Source organism: Physeter macrocephalus, chromosome 19 (genome assembly GCF_002837175.3).
Source record: "Physeter macrocephalus isolate SW-GA chromosome 19, ASM283717v5, whole genome shotgun sequence".
Lineage (NCBI taxonomy): Eukaryota > Metazoa > Chordata > Mammalia > Artiodactyla > Physeteridae > Physeter > Physeter macrocephalus.
The window spans coordinates 8,907,642-8,926,772 of record NC_041232.1 but is presented as its reverse complement, the minus strand read 5'-3'; the positions used below and the strand labels follow the sequence as shown (position 1 = coordinate 8,926,772).

Genomic DNA, 19,131 nt, shown 5'->3' with positions numbered 1-19,131 from the left:
ACTGGGGGATTTTGATAGGTCCAGCGGGAGAGGGAGTCAGAGCAACTGGCATGGTTAATAGCAGTTATAATCACTGTAATAAATCATTTCATAGCAGTTAAGTTTTATTGATCAGTGACCATGTGCTTTATGCAGACTGTCTCATTTTAATCCCCAAGCATCTGTGTGAAGGCAGGGTTATTCCCCCATCTTCCAGATGAGGAAACTGAGGCCCAGGCAGTTAAGTCACTGGCCCAAGATTTGCTGTACCAGTCAATGCTGGAGCTGACATTGTCCCAAGCCGTCTGGCTCAGGGCCCTCCCTAAACTTCTGTGCGGTCCTGACTCCCGGGAAACCACTCCAGAACTCTTGATGATGCGTACGTTAATTGGGAAAACAATCCGTGTGCCTTCCCCTCAAGGAACATGGTGGTGGCTTTGAAGGAACTGTCCATCCGGGGTGACTTCAGGACCACCGTGGAATATCTCACCAATCTCCTGGAGACCGAGAGCTTCCAGAACAACGACATTGACACCAGCTGGTTGGATAATCTCATCGCCGAGAAAGTGCAGGTGGGGAGCTGCACGTGTCTCCCCTGGGGGTCCTGGAGCCCTGCTGGCTCCCCGTGGCTTTGGTCACTGTGGATACTGACGTGCAGAGTCTCTCCCAGGCCGAGAAGCCGGATATCATGCTCGGGGTGGTGTGCGGAGCCTTGAACGTGGCCGACTCGATGTTCAGGACCTGCATGACAGATTTCTTACACTCGCTGGAAAGGTGGGGCCCGTGGGTACTTCCTTTCCCCTCTTGGGATATGTGTTGATGGCAAGTAAGGCAGAAACATGCTTTATTTGGGTGTAAATCCATCACCAAGCAATTAGTGAACCTCTCCTACGTGCTTGCCTCTGTAGAATTCCTTGGATAGACCTGGGCTGCCCTAGAAGAGGCTGGGTGGGGGGCGGGAGGGGAGGGATGCTCAAGGCCAAGGCAGCCATCATCCCACAGACAGCAGTGTGCTTCCTTGCGCTGACCTGTGCAGGGTACGTCGTGACACTGAGGAGTTCAGAGAGGAGGCGGTGGATTTGAGAAGCAAAGCGGGTTATAGGTCACCTCTACAAATGGTTCTTTCCCAGACCCTCACCTGAATCAGGTGACCAGTGAAATGGACCCTGTGGAAGTGGCCAGGAGCTCCCTCTTCGGATAGACCAGGGTTTCCCAACCTCAGCACCGCTGACCTTTTGGGCTGGGTCGTCTTTTGTGGTGAGGGCTGTCCTGTGGGACAGGGTAGGAAGTTAGCAGTATCCCTGGTCCCATCCATAGCATCCCCTCTCCCCCTGGAAGTCAGGACAATCAAGTATGTCTCCAGATATTGCCGGATGTCCTCGGGGTAGAGGCAAACCCCACATTGGAAACCACTGTGGTAGGCAAAGGAAAGTACTGAAAGGGAACTGGAAGGGCGAAAGGTCTTAGCACTTGGATAATATGCTTTTGAATGGTAATAGAATCAGAATCCGTGCATTTGTTTCTTTCATAAGCAGGTGGCAGAAGTCCCACGTAAGGAATTTTTTCAAGAGGAAGCAATATGGTTATTGCTTCTTAGAGGAGCCCTTTTGAAATGTCACATCCTGTAGCAAGAGCAGTTTCCTTAAGTTCTAAGGGATGTCAGGTTCCTTGGGACTCTCCATTCCTTGCCTTTTATCAATCAGGTGTGTTGATAGTTAGAAGAGGCAAAGAGTGGGTGGTTTTTCATATCCAGGGGATGGATGGCCGCGGAGTTCTTGGCCACTCCCAAACTGACCACAGGTCTGTCTTCTCTCTCAGGGGCCAGGTCCTCCCCGCAGACTCTCTGCTGAACATTGTGGATGTAGAATTAATCTATGGAGGCGTTAAGTACATCCTCAAGGTAAAGGTCCCTATTAGATGTCTCCCACACTCTGGTGGCTCAAGGGAGTTTTAGTTCTGCCATGGGCCATCCCTGCAGTGGATTTTCTCATGCTTGGTCCCAGGACTCCCCGTGCAGTCCCGTGACCTTGAAATCTAAGGTCTTTGGATTCTAGAACCCGTAGGCTTGAGCCACACACACAAGGCACGTTAGAGAGTGTATTGGTTTCCCGTGGCTGCCGTAATGAAGTCCCATAAACTGGTGTCACTTCAAACAACAGAAATTTATAGTCTCTTAGTTCTGGAGGCCAGAAGTCCAAAGTCAAGGTGTTGGCTGGGCCATGGTCTCTTTGAAGGCTCCCAGGGACCATGCATTCCTAGCTTCTGGTAGTTGTGGGCGGTCCTTGGTGTTCCTTAGCTTGTAGGTTGTCACTCCAGTCTCTACCAGTCTCTGGCTTTGTACGGCCACCTTCTCTGAGTGTGCCTGTGTCTGTCTGTTTGTCTTAACATCCTCATCCTTCTGTGCCTGTCTCTCTGGGTCTCTTCTCTTACAAGAACACCAGTCAGACTGGATTTAGGGTTCAGCCTAATCCAGCACAACCCCTCCTTAACTAACTACATCTGCAAAGACCCTATTTCCATTAAGGTCACAAGCTGAGGTTCCAGGGAGGACATGAATTTGGGGGGACATAATTCAACCCCTTACAAAGCGTGAGCCGGACCATTGCTCAAGAGCAGAGCGTCTGGGTGCATTTCCCAGGGCTGTGAGACTGGCTTTGTCCAGCGTCTCTGCGCCGAGAATCAATGTGTGGATTTCCGACGGCTTCTGGGTCTGTCACCGGCATCCCTGGAGCATGTCAGGGTTGCTCTTCTCTGTTGGAGGTATCTAGTTACCCGTCCTGAGCCGTCCCAGGCCAATTCAGCAGAGTATCAAAGAATATTGGAGATGTACGAGCACAGGGTGAGCCCCCCGGGTCCAAGTCGGGGTGGCCTTCGGGAGCGATGAGTCCCCGGGAAGCCAGGGCCTCCCTAGCACTTCCCAGCCTCATATTCCGTGGAAAAGGCAACAGAATTTTTATTTTCTCTTACTTGATTTTTTTTTTTTTTTTTTTTTTTTCGCGGTACGCAGACGCAGGCCTCTCACTGCTGTGGCCTCTCCCGCTGCGGAGCACTGCGGTACGCGGGCCTCTCACCACTGTGGCCTCTCCCGTTGCGGAGCACAGGCTCCGGACGCGCAGGCTCAGCGGCCATGGCCCACGGGCCCATCTGCTCCGCGGCATGTGGGATCTTCCCGGACCGGGGCACGAACCCGTGTCCCCTGCATCGGCAGGCGGACTCCCAACCACTGCGCCACCAGGGAAGCCCCTCTTACTTGATTTTTAACATTGCTGAGCACACATTGAACTTCCAACTTGGGAGATTTTCAGGCTTCGTTCAGCCAAACGAGTGTGTTAGCCACGTAACGTGTGTAAAATCTCTTCCCTTTTGCCCCTGATGCTTCCTGGCTACCTTTGGGGGCCTGGGTCCCCTCAACTTGATTTTAAATATGACACATGCTCGTTGCAGAAAATTTCAAAACAGCAAACAAGCATGAAGCGTCAGAAAAACAGTCCACCATGGGGGAGTTCCCTGGTGGTCTAGTGGTTGGGATTCTGCCCTTTCACTGCTGTGGCCCGGGTTCAGACGTTTTAGCAGACCTCTTTTCAGTTATTTTTTTCCTTATGCATTGATTTTATAAAGTTAAGATCATAGTGCAAATGTTTTTACTGCTTTGATATTATCACGGCCTATAGTTTCCCCCCGTTATTAGCAAGTTTTCCTTAACATCAGTTTAGAGTCTGCAGCACGGTCCAATAGAACTTTCCGCAGGTATGGATATGTTCTAAATCTGCTCTGTCCAGTATGGGCCACCTGGGGCTATGGAGCACTTGAAATGTGGCGAGTGTAACTGAGGAGCTGAATTTTACCTTTCATTCAATTTTAATTAACTTACATTTGAACGTCTGGCTAGGGGCTACCATATTTGACAGTGCAGGTCTAGAACATTCCATGGCAGCACCCACTGTTGGAGAGCTCGTCTGATTCTAGGTTTTCCCATTACCAAAAATAATGTGGCAATAAATATTCCTCTATTTCTTGCCATCTTTTGTCACTATATATATATTTTAGAGGTTGGGGGCTCTTTAGGGTGCTAGTTTTCTGAGAAGAGAGCACATACTTTGAACTGAGGTCCAGGTGGGGCTGGTATTTCAGATTGAAATGCAGAGCCGAGGCCAGGGCCTGGCCGTATATGTCTCCTTCCAGTGTCCCAGATCCAGTGTGTGCCCCTGGGCAGGGCCAGGTCTAGCGGGGCAGAGCCCTAGTCCATGTCCAGGCCACTGATGGAGGCCCCAGGTCTGCTTCACCCAGAGCAAGACCCCCATCTCCCTGGCTCCCAGGGCAACCCTGCTTGAAGACAGGATCAGAAGAAAGCCCCCAGCCCTCAAGGGCACACAGTGGACAGTGATGTCCGGCCTGGGACTACACCTGCGGCCGGCAACCACTAGCCCACCCATAGGGCAGGTGTGGCTCACTGGCCCCGGGCTCCCTCCCTGTCGCTGCTCCCTTGGGGTGAGTGAGGGCTGGGCCTCGAGAGGTGAGGTGTCCACCCCAGCACTCCCGCCGTGGACACCAGCCTTTGCTTGTGGTCGGGGGGCCAGGCAGTGCTCTGGGGGCACAGGGCCAAGCAGGCATCCTCATTTCAGGTGGGGACATTGAACTGTCCCCACAGGTGGCCCGGCAGTCTCCAACCATGTTCGTCCTGATCATGAATGGCTGTCACATCGAGATCGACGCCCACCGGCTGAACGACGGGGGGCTGCTGCTGTCCTACAGTGGCAGCAGCTACACCACGTACCTGAAGGAGGAGGTCGACAGGTGTGTGGTCGTGGAGGGCACACAGAGCCAGCTCTCCCCTTTAGGTCTGAGGGTCTTAGCTAAGGCACCTTCTCTGGAACATTCTGGGGCTCCTGGAGAGGTTAATGTCTTGGCTGGAATTCCATGCAGCTGGCAGGCATTTATGGGAGGCTCCCAGGAGGCCCTATTCTAGTGACTTGGGAGGATTCAGAGCCGAATGGGACGTGACTCCCAGCTCCACGGCCTGCAAGGTGTGCGCTGAGTGCCAGAGGCTCCGGGTCTGAGCTGCAGTGTCCACGCCCATCAGATCAAGGCTTGGAGAAGATGAGGCCATCCGATTATGGAAGAGGCTATTTATTGAGCATCTGCTTACACCAGATGCCGGGCTAGGTGTTAGGATACAGCCGTGGTCATGACTCATGGAGTCTGTCGGGGAGGAGACACATCGAACAAGCAGATGGCGGCAGGAAAGCTTGCTCTGTGTCTGGATGGGTGGAGGACCGGATGATCCGGAAGCACTTTGCACAGGGGCGTCGCGTGTCCTCCTGGTCCAGCGTGTCTGACCACCCTGAGCTCACATGATGAAACACAGACCCGCCCACCCCCACGGAAAGGCAGCAAAGACCCCCCCCCGACGAAGAGGATAAGATGGGGAGGAGTGGGGTTCCAGAGGCCCCGTGCCTGAAAAAGCTCCAGTTAGATTCCCTTCCGAATCCCCGATGGAAGAAGGTGGACTAGATTCATCCCGGATCGGTGTTTTTTTACCTCTTTTTAACTCATGTTCTATCTGCCAAGGATATTCAAGATGATTATAAGCTCCATCCATGGGGCATGCTCTTCCCAGTTCTAAGGTGAAGGCTTTCAGTGGGTCAGTATTTACTGAATAATAGTGATTGATTGCTTTCTCTATACCAAGGCCTGTTGGAATTATGTCAGGAAAAGGAACTAGTTTTCAGCCAGTAAAGGGTCCCACCCAGCTCACTCCCAAAGTCTCTGCAGTAACTGTCAAATGCTACCATTTGGGAAAAATGGAGTAAGTCCCTCAAACCACACACAGGGTGATGCTCATGGCTGCCTTTAGGAAGGGAAGATGCTGTCGAAACCCTGACTCGGGCACCTGGGTCGATGGTCCTCCCCAGTCTCCCCACCACCTCCCCACTCCTTCTCTCTCCAGTTACCGAATCACCATCGGCAACAAGACGTGTGTGTTTGAGAAGGAGAATGATCCCACGGTCCTGAGAGCCCCTTCGGCGGGGAAGCTGATACAGTACTTGGTGGAGGACGGGGGCCACATCGAGGCTGGGGGCAGCTATGCTGAGATAGAGGTGACCGCAGAGCTGGCCCCCTGGGAGAGGGTTAGGGCTGCAGCCAGGTCTCCCTTTCACCCCCTCCCCCAGGGAGGGCCATCTGCCAATGCTGCTTCACCTAAGCCAACAGACCTCCCCTCTCACCCGGGCTGTCATCTGCAGATTCCTAAGAGAGCCATGTGTGGGGAGCTCAGCCCCAATTCCCTGCAATATCCAAAGGGAAAAAAAATCTCAAAAATGTATACCTCCCCAGGAGTGAGTAAGAACCGATGAATGATCATGATGCGGACAGTTAAAAAGTGATAAGCCAACGGAAGCAAAGCACTTCCCACGTGGCAGGCACTAATGCTAAGCATTTTCTCTGTCTTTAATTACCTTCTTTAATCTTCCCAGCAATCATATAAGTTGGACACCAATGGGACTCCCATTTTGCACATGAAGACACGGGGCCCAAGCAGGCTAAGGAACTCACTCAAGGTCACACCAAGCCGGGATTCAAACCCGGCCTCCATTCTCTGCTGCCCAGGAAAATAGTGATTTTTGTAATGAAAATATAGCAACGGTAGTAGCTGACGCTTGTCGGCCTCCTACTATGTGCCATCCTGCTTCATCCTTATCAGCGCCCTGTGAGGCAAGACTGTCATTTCCTCCCATTTTACTGTTGGGGAAACTGAGGCTCAGAGAGGGGAAGGCACGTGCTGGAGATCACAGAGTTTTGGGTGGGAGCAGGGGTTCCATCCCAGGCCTGGCTGACTTGGGTGTCCAAGCTGTGAACTTCTGAGCAAAGGGTGGGACAGTCCTGTCGGTCTGCAGCCCACACATGATAACAAAACTCATCACGTCCACACGGCCAGACTCTCAGACCAGTTCAAGGGGCTGATGACTGAACTGCAGTCATGTCCTTCATTCCCCAGAGGGTTTTCTCACTGCCTTTAAAAACCGGAGCTGGTCACGAAATGCACCGCATTTTAGGAATGTGTGTGTCAGTCACCCTACATCATACGATTCATCTGTATTTCTAAGAGGCCTTCCTTTGGAAATAAAGCTCAGTTTCCATGTCTGTAAAATGGGCACAATGAACACCTGCCTCCCTGGCTGGCTTTGCAGATGGAAAAAATTTATGCCCAGCGCTGTGCCTGGTACACAACAGATTGTGTAAATGCTGGTTCCCTCTCTACCCTCCGCTTGAACTCTGCCCACGGAGTCATTCAATGTAAATGACACGGTCCCTGCTCCAGAGTTACTAGTTTGGAGTGACACAGGCCAGTCCTAGTGGGCTCCATCTAATTTCTTCTCTCTGCAAAACAGGTGATGAAGATGATCACGACCCTGAATGTGCAGGAGAGTGGCCGGGTGAAGTATGTCAAGCGCCCAGGGGCTGTGTTGGAAGCAGGCTGTGTGGTGGCCAGGCTGGAGCTCGACGACCCTTCTAAAGTGCACCCGGTATGTGGCACCCGGCACAGCTACCCCGTGAGCCAGACAGGCTTGTGGCCCCGGCTCTCCTGCCGCCACCACCTGCCCCCAGCAGCCAGCACGACGGGCGTAGGAGTGTGCCTGCCTGTGCTCGCTTCCTTCTCAGCAGCTTCCCATCCCACTTAGAATAAAAGCCGTGCGTTTCCGATGATCTCCAGGACCCCCCACCCCGAGCTGTGCCCCGCTTTCTTCCCTGGCTTCATCTCCTTTCCCACTACCCCTCCCTTAATCGAATGCTCCAGACCTGTCCCCCTGGGGCCAGCTCTCTCTGCCTGGAAGAACCTTCCCCCAGACGCTTACAGGGGAAGGGTTCTTCCTGTGAACTTTGACGCAAACGTCACCCCCCCCACCCCGCCCAGTGCGTTATATAGAGCTGTCATGTCTCCGTGACCTGACATGACTTACCCTCCTAGAGTAAGCCAGGCCTGCGGGGAGGTGGCTCGCCATTTATGCATGTAATTTTGTTTTCTCTACAATAATTAGTGTATATGCCCAGGAAAAAAGAAAAGCTAGAAAAGCATTTAAAAAAAAAAAATCGACTCTTTTCTTCAGACTATTCTGTTAGTTTCATTTGTTTTCCTCTCCTTCTTTTCATTATTCTTTTTAGAGGATTCCCAAAGCTAGAAATAGACTGAGCTTTGTTAGATCACCAGGAAGGTCTGTGCCTGCTTTGTGATTCCTTTTAGCAAACATTTCCCGGGCTAGGTTCTTGAGACAGCTCCCAGCCACAGGTCAGGAGGCTCACAGATGCCTGTGAGAAAGACGGGCAGATAAGCCTTTGTAATTCGGCTCAGTAAGTGCAGTCAGAGGGGCTGCCCTTGGCTGCTGGCTGTGAGGGCCCAGGTGGAGAAGCCAGCAGCAGATTGTGGAGAAAGGAAACAGTCTGGTTAATCTTCAAGGGTGAGAGGAGCCTGCAGGGTTGGGAGTGGAGTCGAGGGACCGGAAGCTGAGGGTTCTGGGCCAGCAGAATAGCGTGTCCCAGCTCCTGGGTCCCAGTGCCTCACACAGTTGGTGTTGAGCGGATATTTGTAGAATAAATTAACAGACGAATGGATACATTAAGTCAGTGTTGCCCCTTTGGGGAGCTTTTTATTTGGCGATCCTTTAAGGCTAAATGTTTATGATTTACGAAAAGCACGTACACTTGCATGAGAGTTTCCTAAATTTACACCCTGCTAGGCATTCATCTTTGGGGTTCGAGTGAGACTGAAATAAATAGAAAAAAAACAGGAAGATGATCTTGGTTTGAAAGCAAAGCAAAACAAAAACATCTGTAGACAAAAATAATAAACAGTCTTTAATAGGAATAGAAAAGAGGTTTTTTGGGTTTTTTTAAAATTAATTAATTAATTTTTGGCTGTGTTGGGTCTTCGTTTCTGTGCGAGGGCTTTCTCCAGTTGCGGCGAGCAGGGGCCACTCTTCACCACGGCGCGCGGGCCTCTCACTGTCGCGGCCTCTCCCGTTGTGGAGCGCAGGCTCAGTAGTTGTGGCGCACGGGCTTAGCTGCTCCGCGGCATGTGGGATCTTCCCAGACCAGGGCTCGAACCCGTGTCCCCTGCATTGGCAGGCAGATTCCCAACCACTGCGCCACCAGGGAAGCCCAGAAAAGAGTTTTATTTGAACCAAACTGAGGACCGTAGCCCGAAAGACAACCTTTCAGATAACTCTGGGGAACTGCTCCCAAGGAGCATTTTTTTCAGCACAGTTTTATGTCTTGTCAGAACAAAGAACATGAGACAAGTCAGGGATACATTCCTTCAAGGTTTCAAAACATACACACACAAACAGAACAGATCAGCACGTACACAGCGAGTCCATATGGCCTTGGCACCTGGTAAGGGAATCTTATCATCAAAGGAGTACCAGCATTGGCATCCAGGAAGGGAGGCATTTCATCTTTATTTTTAACCTGGACATTCTTTACTTCTGGTCAGTGCGCCCTTTCCTTTAATAATTAAAGCAGGTATACAATGTATGTTTGATTGGCTACAAACTGGCTGCTCTAGTTAGCCTGAAATTCAAGTTAACTCATGTAGAAGCCACAGTGACTTACCCAGATCTCAACATGTGAACATTTTTTTAAAAATCACATCTGACACCCTCCAAAATTATTTGGGGTACATAATTGACTCTGACATTTGTAAAGGGGAAGATTTGGGAACCTCACAATTTTAACTTTCCAATACAATGTTTTCTTCTGTTCCCCCTTAAAAATCACATCTGACACCCTCCAAAATTATTTGGGGTACATAATTGACTCTGACATTTGTAAAGGGGAAGATTTGGGAACCTCACACAGGGGTGTGAATGTAGCAATTTTAACTTTCCAATACAATGTTTACTTCTGTTCCCCCCTCCCCCGCAGGCTTCATGATAACCACATTATGTGTATTGTGTATATTGTGTGTTGGTAGCTCTGCCTCGGCCCTTGGCTTGTATGTCTCATTCAGAGACCACAGTGGCCTTGACCTCTGACTCCTGTGGTGTCTCATCAGGCTGAGCCATTCACGGGAGAGCTCCCCTCCCAACCAACGCTGCCCATCCTCGGAGAGAAACTGCACCAGGTTTTTCACGGTGTCCTGGAAAATCTGAGGAACATCATGAAGGGCTACTGTCTGCCGGAGCCTATTTTTAGCATCAAGGTGGGTCACGTGTGCAGGGTAGGTGTGTATCTCACACACGCGTGCATAGGTCCGTATGAAGAGCCAGAAGATCCCAGAGATCTTTACTGAGGTAAGAAATGAGAAAATGATTCATCCTCTGTTGTTTCTATCAAGGACCCATTCTCAGGAAATTCCTCAGTTTCATTTTAAACATCAGTGTATGTTTCTCTCTGATTATAAACTGTTGTAAAGGTGACATTGCTTTTTGGGGTTGGGTTCAGCTCAACACTGAGAATGTTCACATAGTACGTTAAGAAAGGCGTCGATGTGGGTCACCCTCTTAAAGAGACAGCAAGGAAGGGGCTTTGTCCAGAAACACAACTCTGTTTATCATCCCAGGATCCCATTGTCTGTAGAGAAACAGGTCCTCAAATTTGCAGACCTCCGTGAAAGACCCATGCTGCTACACTCAACATCAGTAACTATAAAATTGTGCTACATCACATTCCATCCCAGAAAAGCCAATCACAGTGATGGTGGTCATAGTAATAACTCAGCCCTTGTCCTGTACATGCTATGTGCCATCTACTACTCTAAGTACTTGAACCTTATTAAGTCATTTCACCGTCCCAACAATCTAGGAGGTTATTATTATTATTTCCATTTTACAGGTGAGGAAACTGAGGCACAGAGAGGCTACAAAATTTGCCTGGTTTCACCCATGAAGAGGCAAAGAGGGGACTTGAACCCTGGCCCTCTAGCTTCAGAGTCCATGCACTTAGCCCCTAGGTTATGCTGCTTAATTGCTAGAATTACAACATTTTTTTTAGTCTTTGCACTTGCCTGTGTGTGCATGGTTTCATTTTTAAACTTTACAACCACGTTATGGGGTTGGTGCCATTATCCTCCCCATTCAAAGACCATCAACAGTTCTGCTTCCGGGTGAGCCGGAAGCAGTGCAGTGCAGCTGTTAAGACTCTCTGAGTCTGCCTGAGTTTGCATCCTGGCTTTGTTTCCTACTAGCTGGGTGACTTTGGGTAACTTAATTAACCTCTCTGTGTTTCAGTTTCCTCAACTGGAGTCTGCCTGAGTTTGCATCCTGGCTTTGCTTCCTACTAGCTGGGTGACTTTGGGTAACTTAAGTAACCTCTCTGTGTTTCAGTTTCCTCAACTGCAGTCTGCCTGAGTTTGCATCCTGGCTTTGCTTCCTACTAGCTGGGTGACTTCGGGTAACTTAATTAACCTCTCTGTGTTTCAGTTTCCTCAACTGGAAAATGTGAATAATGATTATTCCTACTTCGTAGGGTTGCTCTGAGGATCAAATGAGAACATGCAAATCCAGGTCCTAGAACAGTGTCTGGCACAAAGCCAGCGTCCCACAAATGTTCGCTTTTCCCAGGGCCTGGTGTTCTATCCTCACAAAAGTCTGGCTATTTGGATGCATGGAGAGGGGAGTGGGGCCTTCCTAGGTGGGGAAACTGGGTGTTCATTCCCCCTGTGGTCAGGGGGCCATTCTACTCTGGACTGTTCCACAGGCCACTGGGTCTAGATCTTTGGCCACTCAGGTGCACGGGGCCTGGATGGGCTGAGTGTGTCGGCCGCCCCGTGGTGGGTGGCCGTGCCCATGCCCCCAGCACAGCCTTGGGCCGACTCTGTGCTCCCCGCTGCAGCTGAAGGACTGGGTGCAGAAGCTCCTGGTGACCATCCGGCACCCAACGCTGCCACTGCTGGATCTGCAGGAGATCATGACCAGCGTGTCGGGCCGCATCCCCGCCCCCGTGGAGAAGGCTGTCCGCAGGGTGATGGCCCAGTACGCCAGCAACATCACCTCGGTGCTGTGCCAGTTCCCCAGCCAGCAGGTGGGTGTCCCCCACCCCCACTCCAGCCCCACTGGGAACTCGTCTCCCCGTCAGTGCGGACGTCCAGTCTCTGATCAAATTGGGCTTCACGAGACCCACTTACAGCCGAGGTGCTGGGGACTGAGAGTTTTCTTTCACGCCTTCTCTGCAGAATCGCAGCATTTCCCCCAAAGCCACAGTTGTTTAGAGGAACATAAACAGTTATCAGGCCTCACTCTGTATAACTCGGCTTTGGAACAGGAGTAAGCAGTTGGTGCAAACAGAGTGAGCGTTTTCCAAAAATACGCTGGCTGACACAGTAGAGGACATTGTGAGTTCTTGCTAGTGTGTAGCACTGACTCTCCCCCTCTGCTTTGTGTGAGGTGACAATCTTGGGGCTATACGTATATATAATATTTTTTAAGAATGGAAACCATTCCCGGGTAGTATCAGAAATCTCTAATAATTCTACAGTGGCCTCGTTTTGTTCTTTTTTGGGGGTGGTTTTATCAGGCATTTTAAAGGAAATCTGCATTTGGAAGAGCCACCTCTTTTTTACCTTCGTGCCCTCTGCCTGATTATAAGGGCTGCCTCCCACCATCACCCCACCCACACGTCAGCAATTTGGGGCTCCCGAGGTCAGTGTGAGTCAGTTTATTCCCAGAGGTCAACCTCTAGGTTGGAGTATCGTTCGGCCATAAAAAGGAATGAAATACTGATTCATGCTACCCCAGGGATGAACCTTGAAAACATCATGCTCAGTGAAAGAAGCCAATCATTAAAGACCACATGTTGCCTGGTTCCATTTATATGAAACATCCAGAACTGGCAGATCCATGGAGAAGAGGAAGTAGATCAGTGGTTGCCAGGGGCTGGGGGCAGGGGGGTTGGCGAGTAGCTGCTAATGGTTATAGGATTTCTTTTGGGGGAGAAGAAAACGCTCTGAAATTGGATAGCGGTGATGGTTGCACAGCTCTGTGAATATACTACAAAGCACTGAATTAATTGTACACTTTAAAAGAAGGGGGTCGGAATATGATGGTATATGAATTCTATCTCAACTGAAAAATAATGAAAACAAAGCTCTCAAGGACCCCAGTTGAGAAAAATACACGTTGGAACCTTCTAGGAATTTGTTATTGAGGCAGGTTTTTCATTACATGTTTTTTGTTGTTGTTGTTTTTGTTGTTTTTTTTTTATGGTATGCGGGCCTCTCACTGCTGTGGCCTCTCCCGTTGCGGAGCACAGGCTCCGGACGCGCAGGCCCAGCGGCCACGGCTCACGGGCCCAGCCGCCCCGCGTCATGTGGGATCTTCCCAGACCGGGGCACGAACCCGCGTCCCCTGCATCGGCAGGCGGCTCTCAACCACTGCGCCACCAGGGAAGCCCCATTACGTTTTTTTGTCGCCACAAACAATATGCCAATCGCATTAAATCTAACTGTAAAAATAGGACCCCCATACCCAACACCCTCATGCTCCCTGGGGTTGGAAATTCCTTTCTCCTCTTTCCCCAGAGCATCTGTATTTGTGGAGAGGGATCATACAGTGGTGCGTGTCTTTACGTGATTGTTGTCATTCTGAGCTCTTGAGTCCTCAAGCCACATGTTGAGTGGGGTGTGCAGAGCTGTTTCTGGGTGGCCAGAGGGCTTTGGGGCTGGAATTTTAAATTTTTGAATGGGATCTCCATGGGAGTCTGTGGTGGGTCCTTCTGGTGACTTCTGCGTGGCAACCAGATCGTGTGGTTTGAGTGGCCAGACCTGTCCTGTTTTCCCATGCAGATAGCCACCATCCTGGACTGCCATGCGGCTACCCTGCAGCGGAAGGCCGATCGGGAGGTCTTCTTCATGAACACCCAGAGCATTGTGCAGCTGGTCCAGAAGTGAGTCCTGGGACCTCCTTGGGGTGTGGTTATCACACTCAGTTATCCATGTATTGCCCCAGGGTGGTGCTATCTTAAGGGCAGGCTCAAACTGAGAGACAGTGCCTGGGGTCCGATACCCCAGTTACAGCCCCAGCACAGCCCTTCCTAACAGCAGAACAAAGCAACACCCTTTACTTCCGTGAATCTCAGTTTGCCAGTCTGTAAAATGGGGATAAAAACACTTCACACACCGTAAGTCATTTTGAGCTATGAGCAGATTGATTTTTGTAAAGTGCTGACACATAGTGAGTCCTGTGGTAGCTTTGATTATGAGACAGTGGGATGAGATGGCTTTATAGGCTGTAAAGGATTATACAGATTATCCTTGCGGTTTTGGGGGATCCTTGAAAAGGAGGAGTTGGCAAAGAATTTGTATTTTATCTTAAGTAGTTCTTGAGCAGGGGGAACTCTTCTGATGATAAAAAGAACTGCCCTCTTGCATGAAAACTCTACCCAGCAAGAAAGCTTTGCCTATAAGGACAGAATCCAAACATTCTCAGACTTCAGTGAATTAATTCAGCGCATATTAGCCATGTGCCAGAAACTATCAGAGGTACAGAGGATATAGGACTATAGGAAAATGCCATCCTTTTCAGGGCGCTCCCTGGCTCATGGGGACTCATACTAACAATATAGGATTGCAGCTGAGGAAGGAGATTTGAGTTTGGATTCCCCACAAAGAGAGTCGCAGCTGAGGGCTGGGAGGGGAATCCCTTCCCCAGAACACTTTGACCGCTAACGCTAACCCATCCTTCAGAAATGGAAATGCCTAGAAGAAATGAACAAATGATAAACGAATCAAATTCCATAGCAGGTTTTTGTGTGTTAAAAATAAATCTCAAAGCTCTGTCTTATGTGTGTTCGTGTGTGTTTTAAAAATCACATCTGAATAAAAGAGTATTTTAGGTTCTTACTCTCTCTTGTTGCCATTTGGTGATGCTGGGGTGAAGCTGCTTTCAGCTTCCCTAAAACTCAGCATCACATTCTCTTAAAAACTCAAATTCCCTGTGATCTGAAATAGTTTAGAAGAGGAAATGGTTTAAGGAACATCCAGGTTACCATTTGGTTTTAAAAGGGAAGTGAAATTTACACAGGGATCTTTTGGTAAATGTCCTGCAAGTTTTGTTTTGTTTTCCAGTCGTTTCGCTTTCCAGTCTGTCTTTATACATTGAGTGGTTAATTGAATATTTTTCCTTTTCAACCATGCATGCATGCAAGGCTGACCCCTTTCAGCATCCCAACTCTCTAAGTGTTTCTCCTCCTCTCTGGGGACGGGCAGGCATCATCCAAAGGCTCAGGCTCGGCCTCTCGTTGGATGTGTGACCTTGGGCAAGTCATTGCTCTCTCTGGCCTGTGGAGTTACTAGCACAAATGAACTAACTCACACATCCCTCCCAGGCCTAAAGATTAGAGGGAGCTGCCTCCAGTTTCTTTATTAGTGTTTTCTCCTTTTTCAAATCATAAAAGTCCTGGCTGTGGATAACTCCGGCACCCCAGGAAGTAGAGTTGATCACTAAGGCAGCCTTCCCTTCCTCCCCAGATACCGCAGTGGGACCCGGGGCTACATGAAGGCGGTGGTGTTGGATCTCCTGCGAAGATATTTACTGGTTGAGCACCATTTCCAACAAGGCAAGAGTCGCCACCGCAGGCATCGGTGACAAGCCCGCAGGGGCAGGAGGGGCCCCGAGCCTTACCCCACGTGGCCTTTTGTCTCCCTGCAGCCCACTACGACAAGTGTGTGATAAACCTCAGGGAGCAGCTGAAACCAGACATGTCCCAGGTGTGGGACTGCATCTTCTCCCATGCGCAGGTGGCCAAGAAGAACCAGCTGGTGATCATGTTGATCGTAAGCAGGAAAAGTCGCCCTTTACCCAGAGTGGGGTCAGCTCAGGGCTCCACCGACTTTTTCTGGAAAGGACCAGAGAGTAAATATATTAGATTTAGGCCAGGATATGGTCTCTGTCCTGACCTCTCAATGCTGCTGTGGCACAGTGTAAGCAAATGGGCATGGCTGTGTCCCAGTAAAACTTTGCTTATAAAACTAGGCAGTAGGTAGGATTTGTTGACCCCTGGGGAAGATCATGACTAACCCACAAAGCACCTACTGTGTGCCGGGCACTCCTGACATGCTTTACAAATGCTAACTTGTTTAATTCCCACAGCAGCCCTAGGAGGTCGGTACCGTTCTCATCCTCCTTTGACAGAGCACAGAGAGGTGAAATCACTTTCCCAAGTGTACCCAGCTTATAAGTGCAGGGCTGGGATTTGAACCCACAGCGTGGCTGCAGAGTCATGAGCTATGATTAGTCAAGGGATATTGGATTCCGAGTCCTCTGGTAGGGCTTTCATTTTGCCTTCTTGGTGAAGCGTGGAATGTCTTTGTTCTTATTTCTCTTCCTACCAGGTAATAATTAGCAATCCTTTATAGCTAAAGATTTTTTTCCTTGACGTGACTTAGAAAATGCAGGATCAGCAGATAGTAGCAGAGACTTGGGCTTGACTTATAGCAGGAAGGGGTCGGCAGATTTTTTTTCTGTAAGGGGCCAGAGAGTAAATATTTCAGGCTTTGGCCACGCAGCCTATGTTGAAACTACTCAGTCCTGCCATTGTAGCGTGAAAGTGGCCGTAGACAATATGTGAATGAATGAGTGTGGCTCTGTGCCAATAAAACTTTATTTACAAAACTGGGCAGTGAGCCAGATTTGGGCCTGGGCTTATAGGGCAGTTAGCACCCTAACAAGATGGATTCATAAATATTGATATTTTTGTAAAGAATCATTTAAAAATCTCCTAGTGCACCATGAGATTCTCTTAATCCTGGCTGTACTTGAGAACCACCTGGGGTGGGGATGGGGGAAGCTTTTAAAAAATACAGATGCCCAGGCCCCACCCTTGGTCCATTAACTCAGGGTTTCTGTGGATGGGGCCCAGGCATTAGTACTTTCTGAAAGCTTCTCTATTGGAAAGTTTAAACGGGGACTGTATATTAGATAATAATATTGGCTTAGTGTTCAATTTTTGGAGTGTTTTAACAGTTCTACAGTTAGCTGGGGAAAGATCTTTTTTCTCAAGGGGGTCCATTCTGAAGTAGTGGGAAGGATCATGGTGTCTGCAACTGAAAGAGAGAAAGAGAAAAGAGTGAGAGAGTGTGTTTGTGTGTACAGGCATGCATGTATGCTTACTAGAAAAGCAAATGTGAAAGTTTAGCAATTGCTGAATCTGGATAATTTTCGATATACTGATCTCCTGTAGTTTTGAAGTTCTTCAAAATTAAATTTGGGGGACTTCCCTGGTGGCGCAGGGGTTAAGAATCCACCTGCCAGTGCAGGGGACACGGGTTCATTCCCTGGTCCGAGAAGATCCCACATGCCACGGAGCAACTAAGCCCATGCGCCACAACTACTGAAGCCCGCGAGCCACAACTACTGAGCCCGCATGCCACAACTACTGAAGCCCACGTGGCTAGAGCCCGTGCTCCACGACAAGAGAAGCCACCGCAGTGAGAAGCCCGCGCACCGCAACGAAGAGTAGCCCCCGCTTGCCGCAACCAGAGAAAGCCCACGCGCGGCCACGAAGACCCAATGCAGCCAAAAATAAATTAAATTTAAAAAAAAAAATTAAATTTGGGAGGAAGGCTCCCCACATGATTGCAACATGCAGCCAGGATTGGGAACTTAAGACCAAGGACATATCTAGTCTTGGGGGGAATTTCACTGCTAAAATAATATAACCCTTTTCTCAAAGTACCTCCTTTGGATGGAGTCTTTTTAAGTGTGAGTGTCTGTAAAACAAAGGATGCCCATAATTTATTACAGTCCACTCACCATTTGTTCATAGGCCAGGGCTTGGGTCTGTGGGTTATTCTGCTGTTTGCTACTCTTTGTGTACATAATAACTCTCTTTTGGCGCGAAGTTCTTAAAAATAATGTTCATCAGAGGATGGCCTGGGGAAGAGGACGGCCTGGTGGAATGGCCCCCAGATCAGAGAACTAGGGCACTGCCAAGGGGCTTCTTGGTGAAGGAGGCTAAAAATGTTGTAGCAGGTGTGGTTTGGGGGTTATATGTGAGATTCATTATTCTTCTGGCTCTCTTCTTTCCATTTGCTAGAAAATGGTGAGTTCTTTGCATTTGACGGTATTTGATGCTTTGGAGATTTTGAGCAAAGACTTGTTAATTGAGTGATTACTTGGAAATGAAATTTTTTTGAGCCTTTACAGGGAACCTCATTTCTGAACATCAATTCAGTGGTCATAGGACTTTGCTAGTGACAAAACAAAGAAAACAAAACATGATGCTGTGAACTAAAATATACGCCATGGGACCACTTCACAAAAGTTAACAAGAAAGAGAGAGAGTATTTTAGACTTTTGTGTATAGAGTGTGGTGGCCAGATTTAAAAATTTTTCATACAAAACTTGTCTTGAGTCTTTTCTCTCTTATTTATTTTTTATTCCTATCTTTGGCCATGCCACATGTCTTGCAGGATCTCTCCCAACCAGGGATTGAACCCAGGCCACGGCATTGAAAGCCTAGAATCCTAACCACTAGGCCACAGGGAATTCCTGAGTCTTTCCTCTCTTAGAAAACTACTAGCCTGGTTGTTGGATGGCGCCTGCGTTCTGTGCTATCCTTGGAGCCACAGGCTGGTGGAATGATGGAGACTAATGCCACTGCCACTTGATAAAGCGAATCAGAATTTGGGAGGGAGAGAAAGTTTAGAATAATTTCCCACGAGATTTCTTCAGCACTGACATGCTGTGTGTTTGTGTACAAGTGTGAAATATTAATATGTTAAAAAAATTTTTTTTCTGTTTGTAAAAACAGTGTGGGCTCATTCTAATTAGGAAAATGCAGAAGCAGATGTGGAAAAGAATGACCCCTGGCCCCACCATCTGGTGACCACTTGGAGAACGGCCTGGTGCAAGGAAGGGGGGTGTGATGCCCAGGCATTCAGATTCCCAGCATTCATTGTTCTCTCTTTGTGGGTATTGAGGGAGTATAAGCTCTGAGCCATTACCAAGCCCTTCTTGCATTTAGGGCACAAGAGGAGTTGCAAAGACCAGTCGCATGCGGCCCTGGTCTCCAGCAGAAAGGTCCCTTGTTCAGAAGCAGAGAGGAGGGATGCACATAGGAACTGTCATCCCTCCCTCTTCTGCATGTTCCACCTCTAGATCTTCTCTCTTGCAGGAAGCCTCCCTTGACCTCTCCAGGCCCTAGATGCTCCCCTCACACCAG

General features: G+C 49.2%; 1 protein-coding gene across 4 annotated transcripts in view; it reads left to right on the top strand.

Annotated features, from left to right (window-relative positions):
• Nucleotides 1-58: 58 nt before the first annotated feature.
• Nucleotides 59-19,131, top strand: part of ACACB (acetyl-CoA carboxylase beta) — a 62,665-nt gene continuing 43,592 nt past the window's right edge. For 2 of the 4 annotated variants that reach the window (XM_028479897.2, XM_028479896.2), the window contains exons 1-11: nucleotides 59-551; nucleotides 650-753; nucleotides 1,798-1,879; nucleotides 4,628-4,773; nucleotides 5,927-6,077; nucleotides 7,368-7,502; nucleotides 10,028-10,174; nucleotides 11,806-11,994; nucleotides 13,754-13,854; nucleotides 15,437-15,525; nucleotides 15,618-15,742. In XM_028479897.2, the coding sequence (XP_028335698.1) occupies nucleotides 405-551; nucleotides 650-753; nucleotides 1,798-1,879; nucleotides 4,628-4,773; nucleotides 5,927-6,077; nucleotides 7,368-7,502; nucleotides 10,028-10,174; nucleotides 11,806-11,994; nucleotides 13,754-13,854; nucleotides 15,437-15,525; nucleotides 15,618-15,742 (1,416 nt within the window). In that variant the 5' untranslated portion in view covers nucleotides 59-404. The remainder of the gene's footprint in view (nucleotides 552-649; nucleotides 754-1,797; nucleotides 1,880-4,627; nucleotides 4,774-5,926; nucleotides 6,078-7,367; nucleotides 7,503-10,027; nucleotides 10,175-11,805; nucleotides 11,995-13,753; nucleotides 13,855-15,436; nucleotides 15,526-15,617; nucleotides 15,743-19,131) is intronic. The other 2 variants (XM_028479894.2, XM_028479895.2) reach the window with 1 other exon arrangement.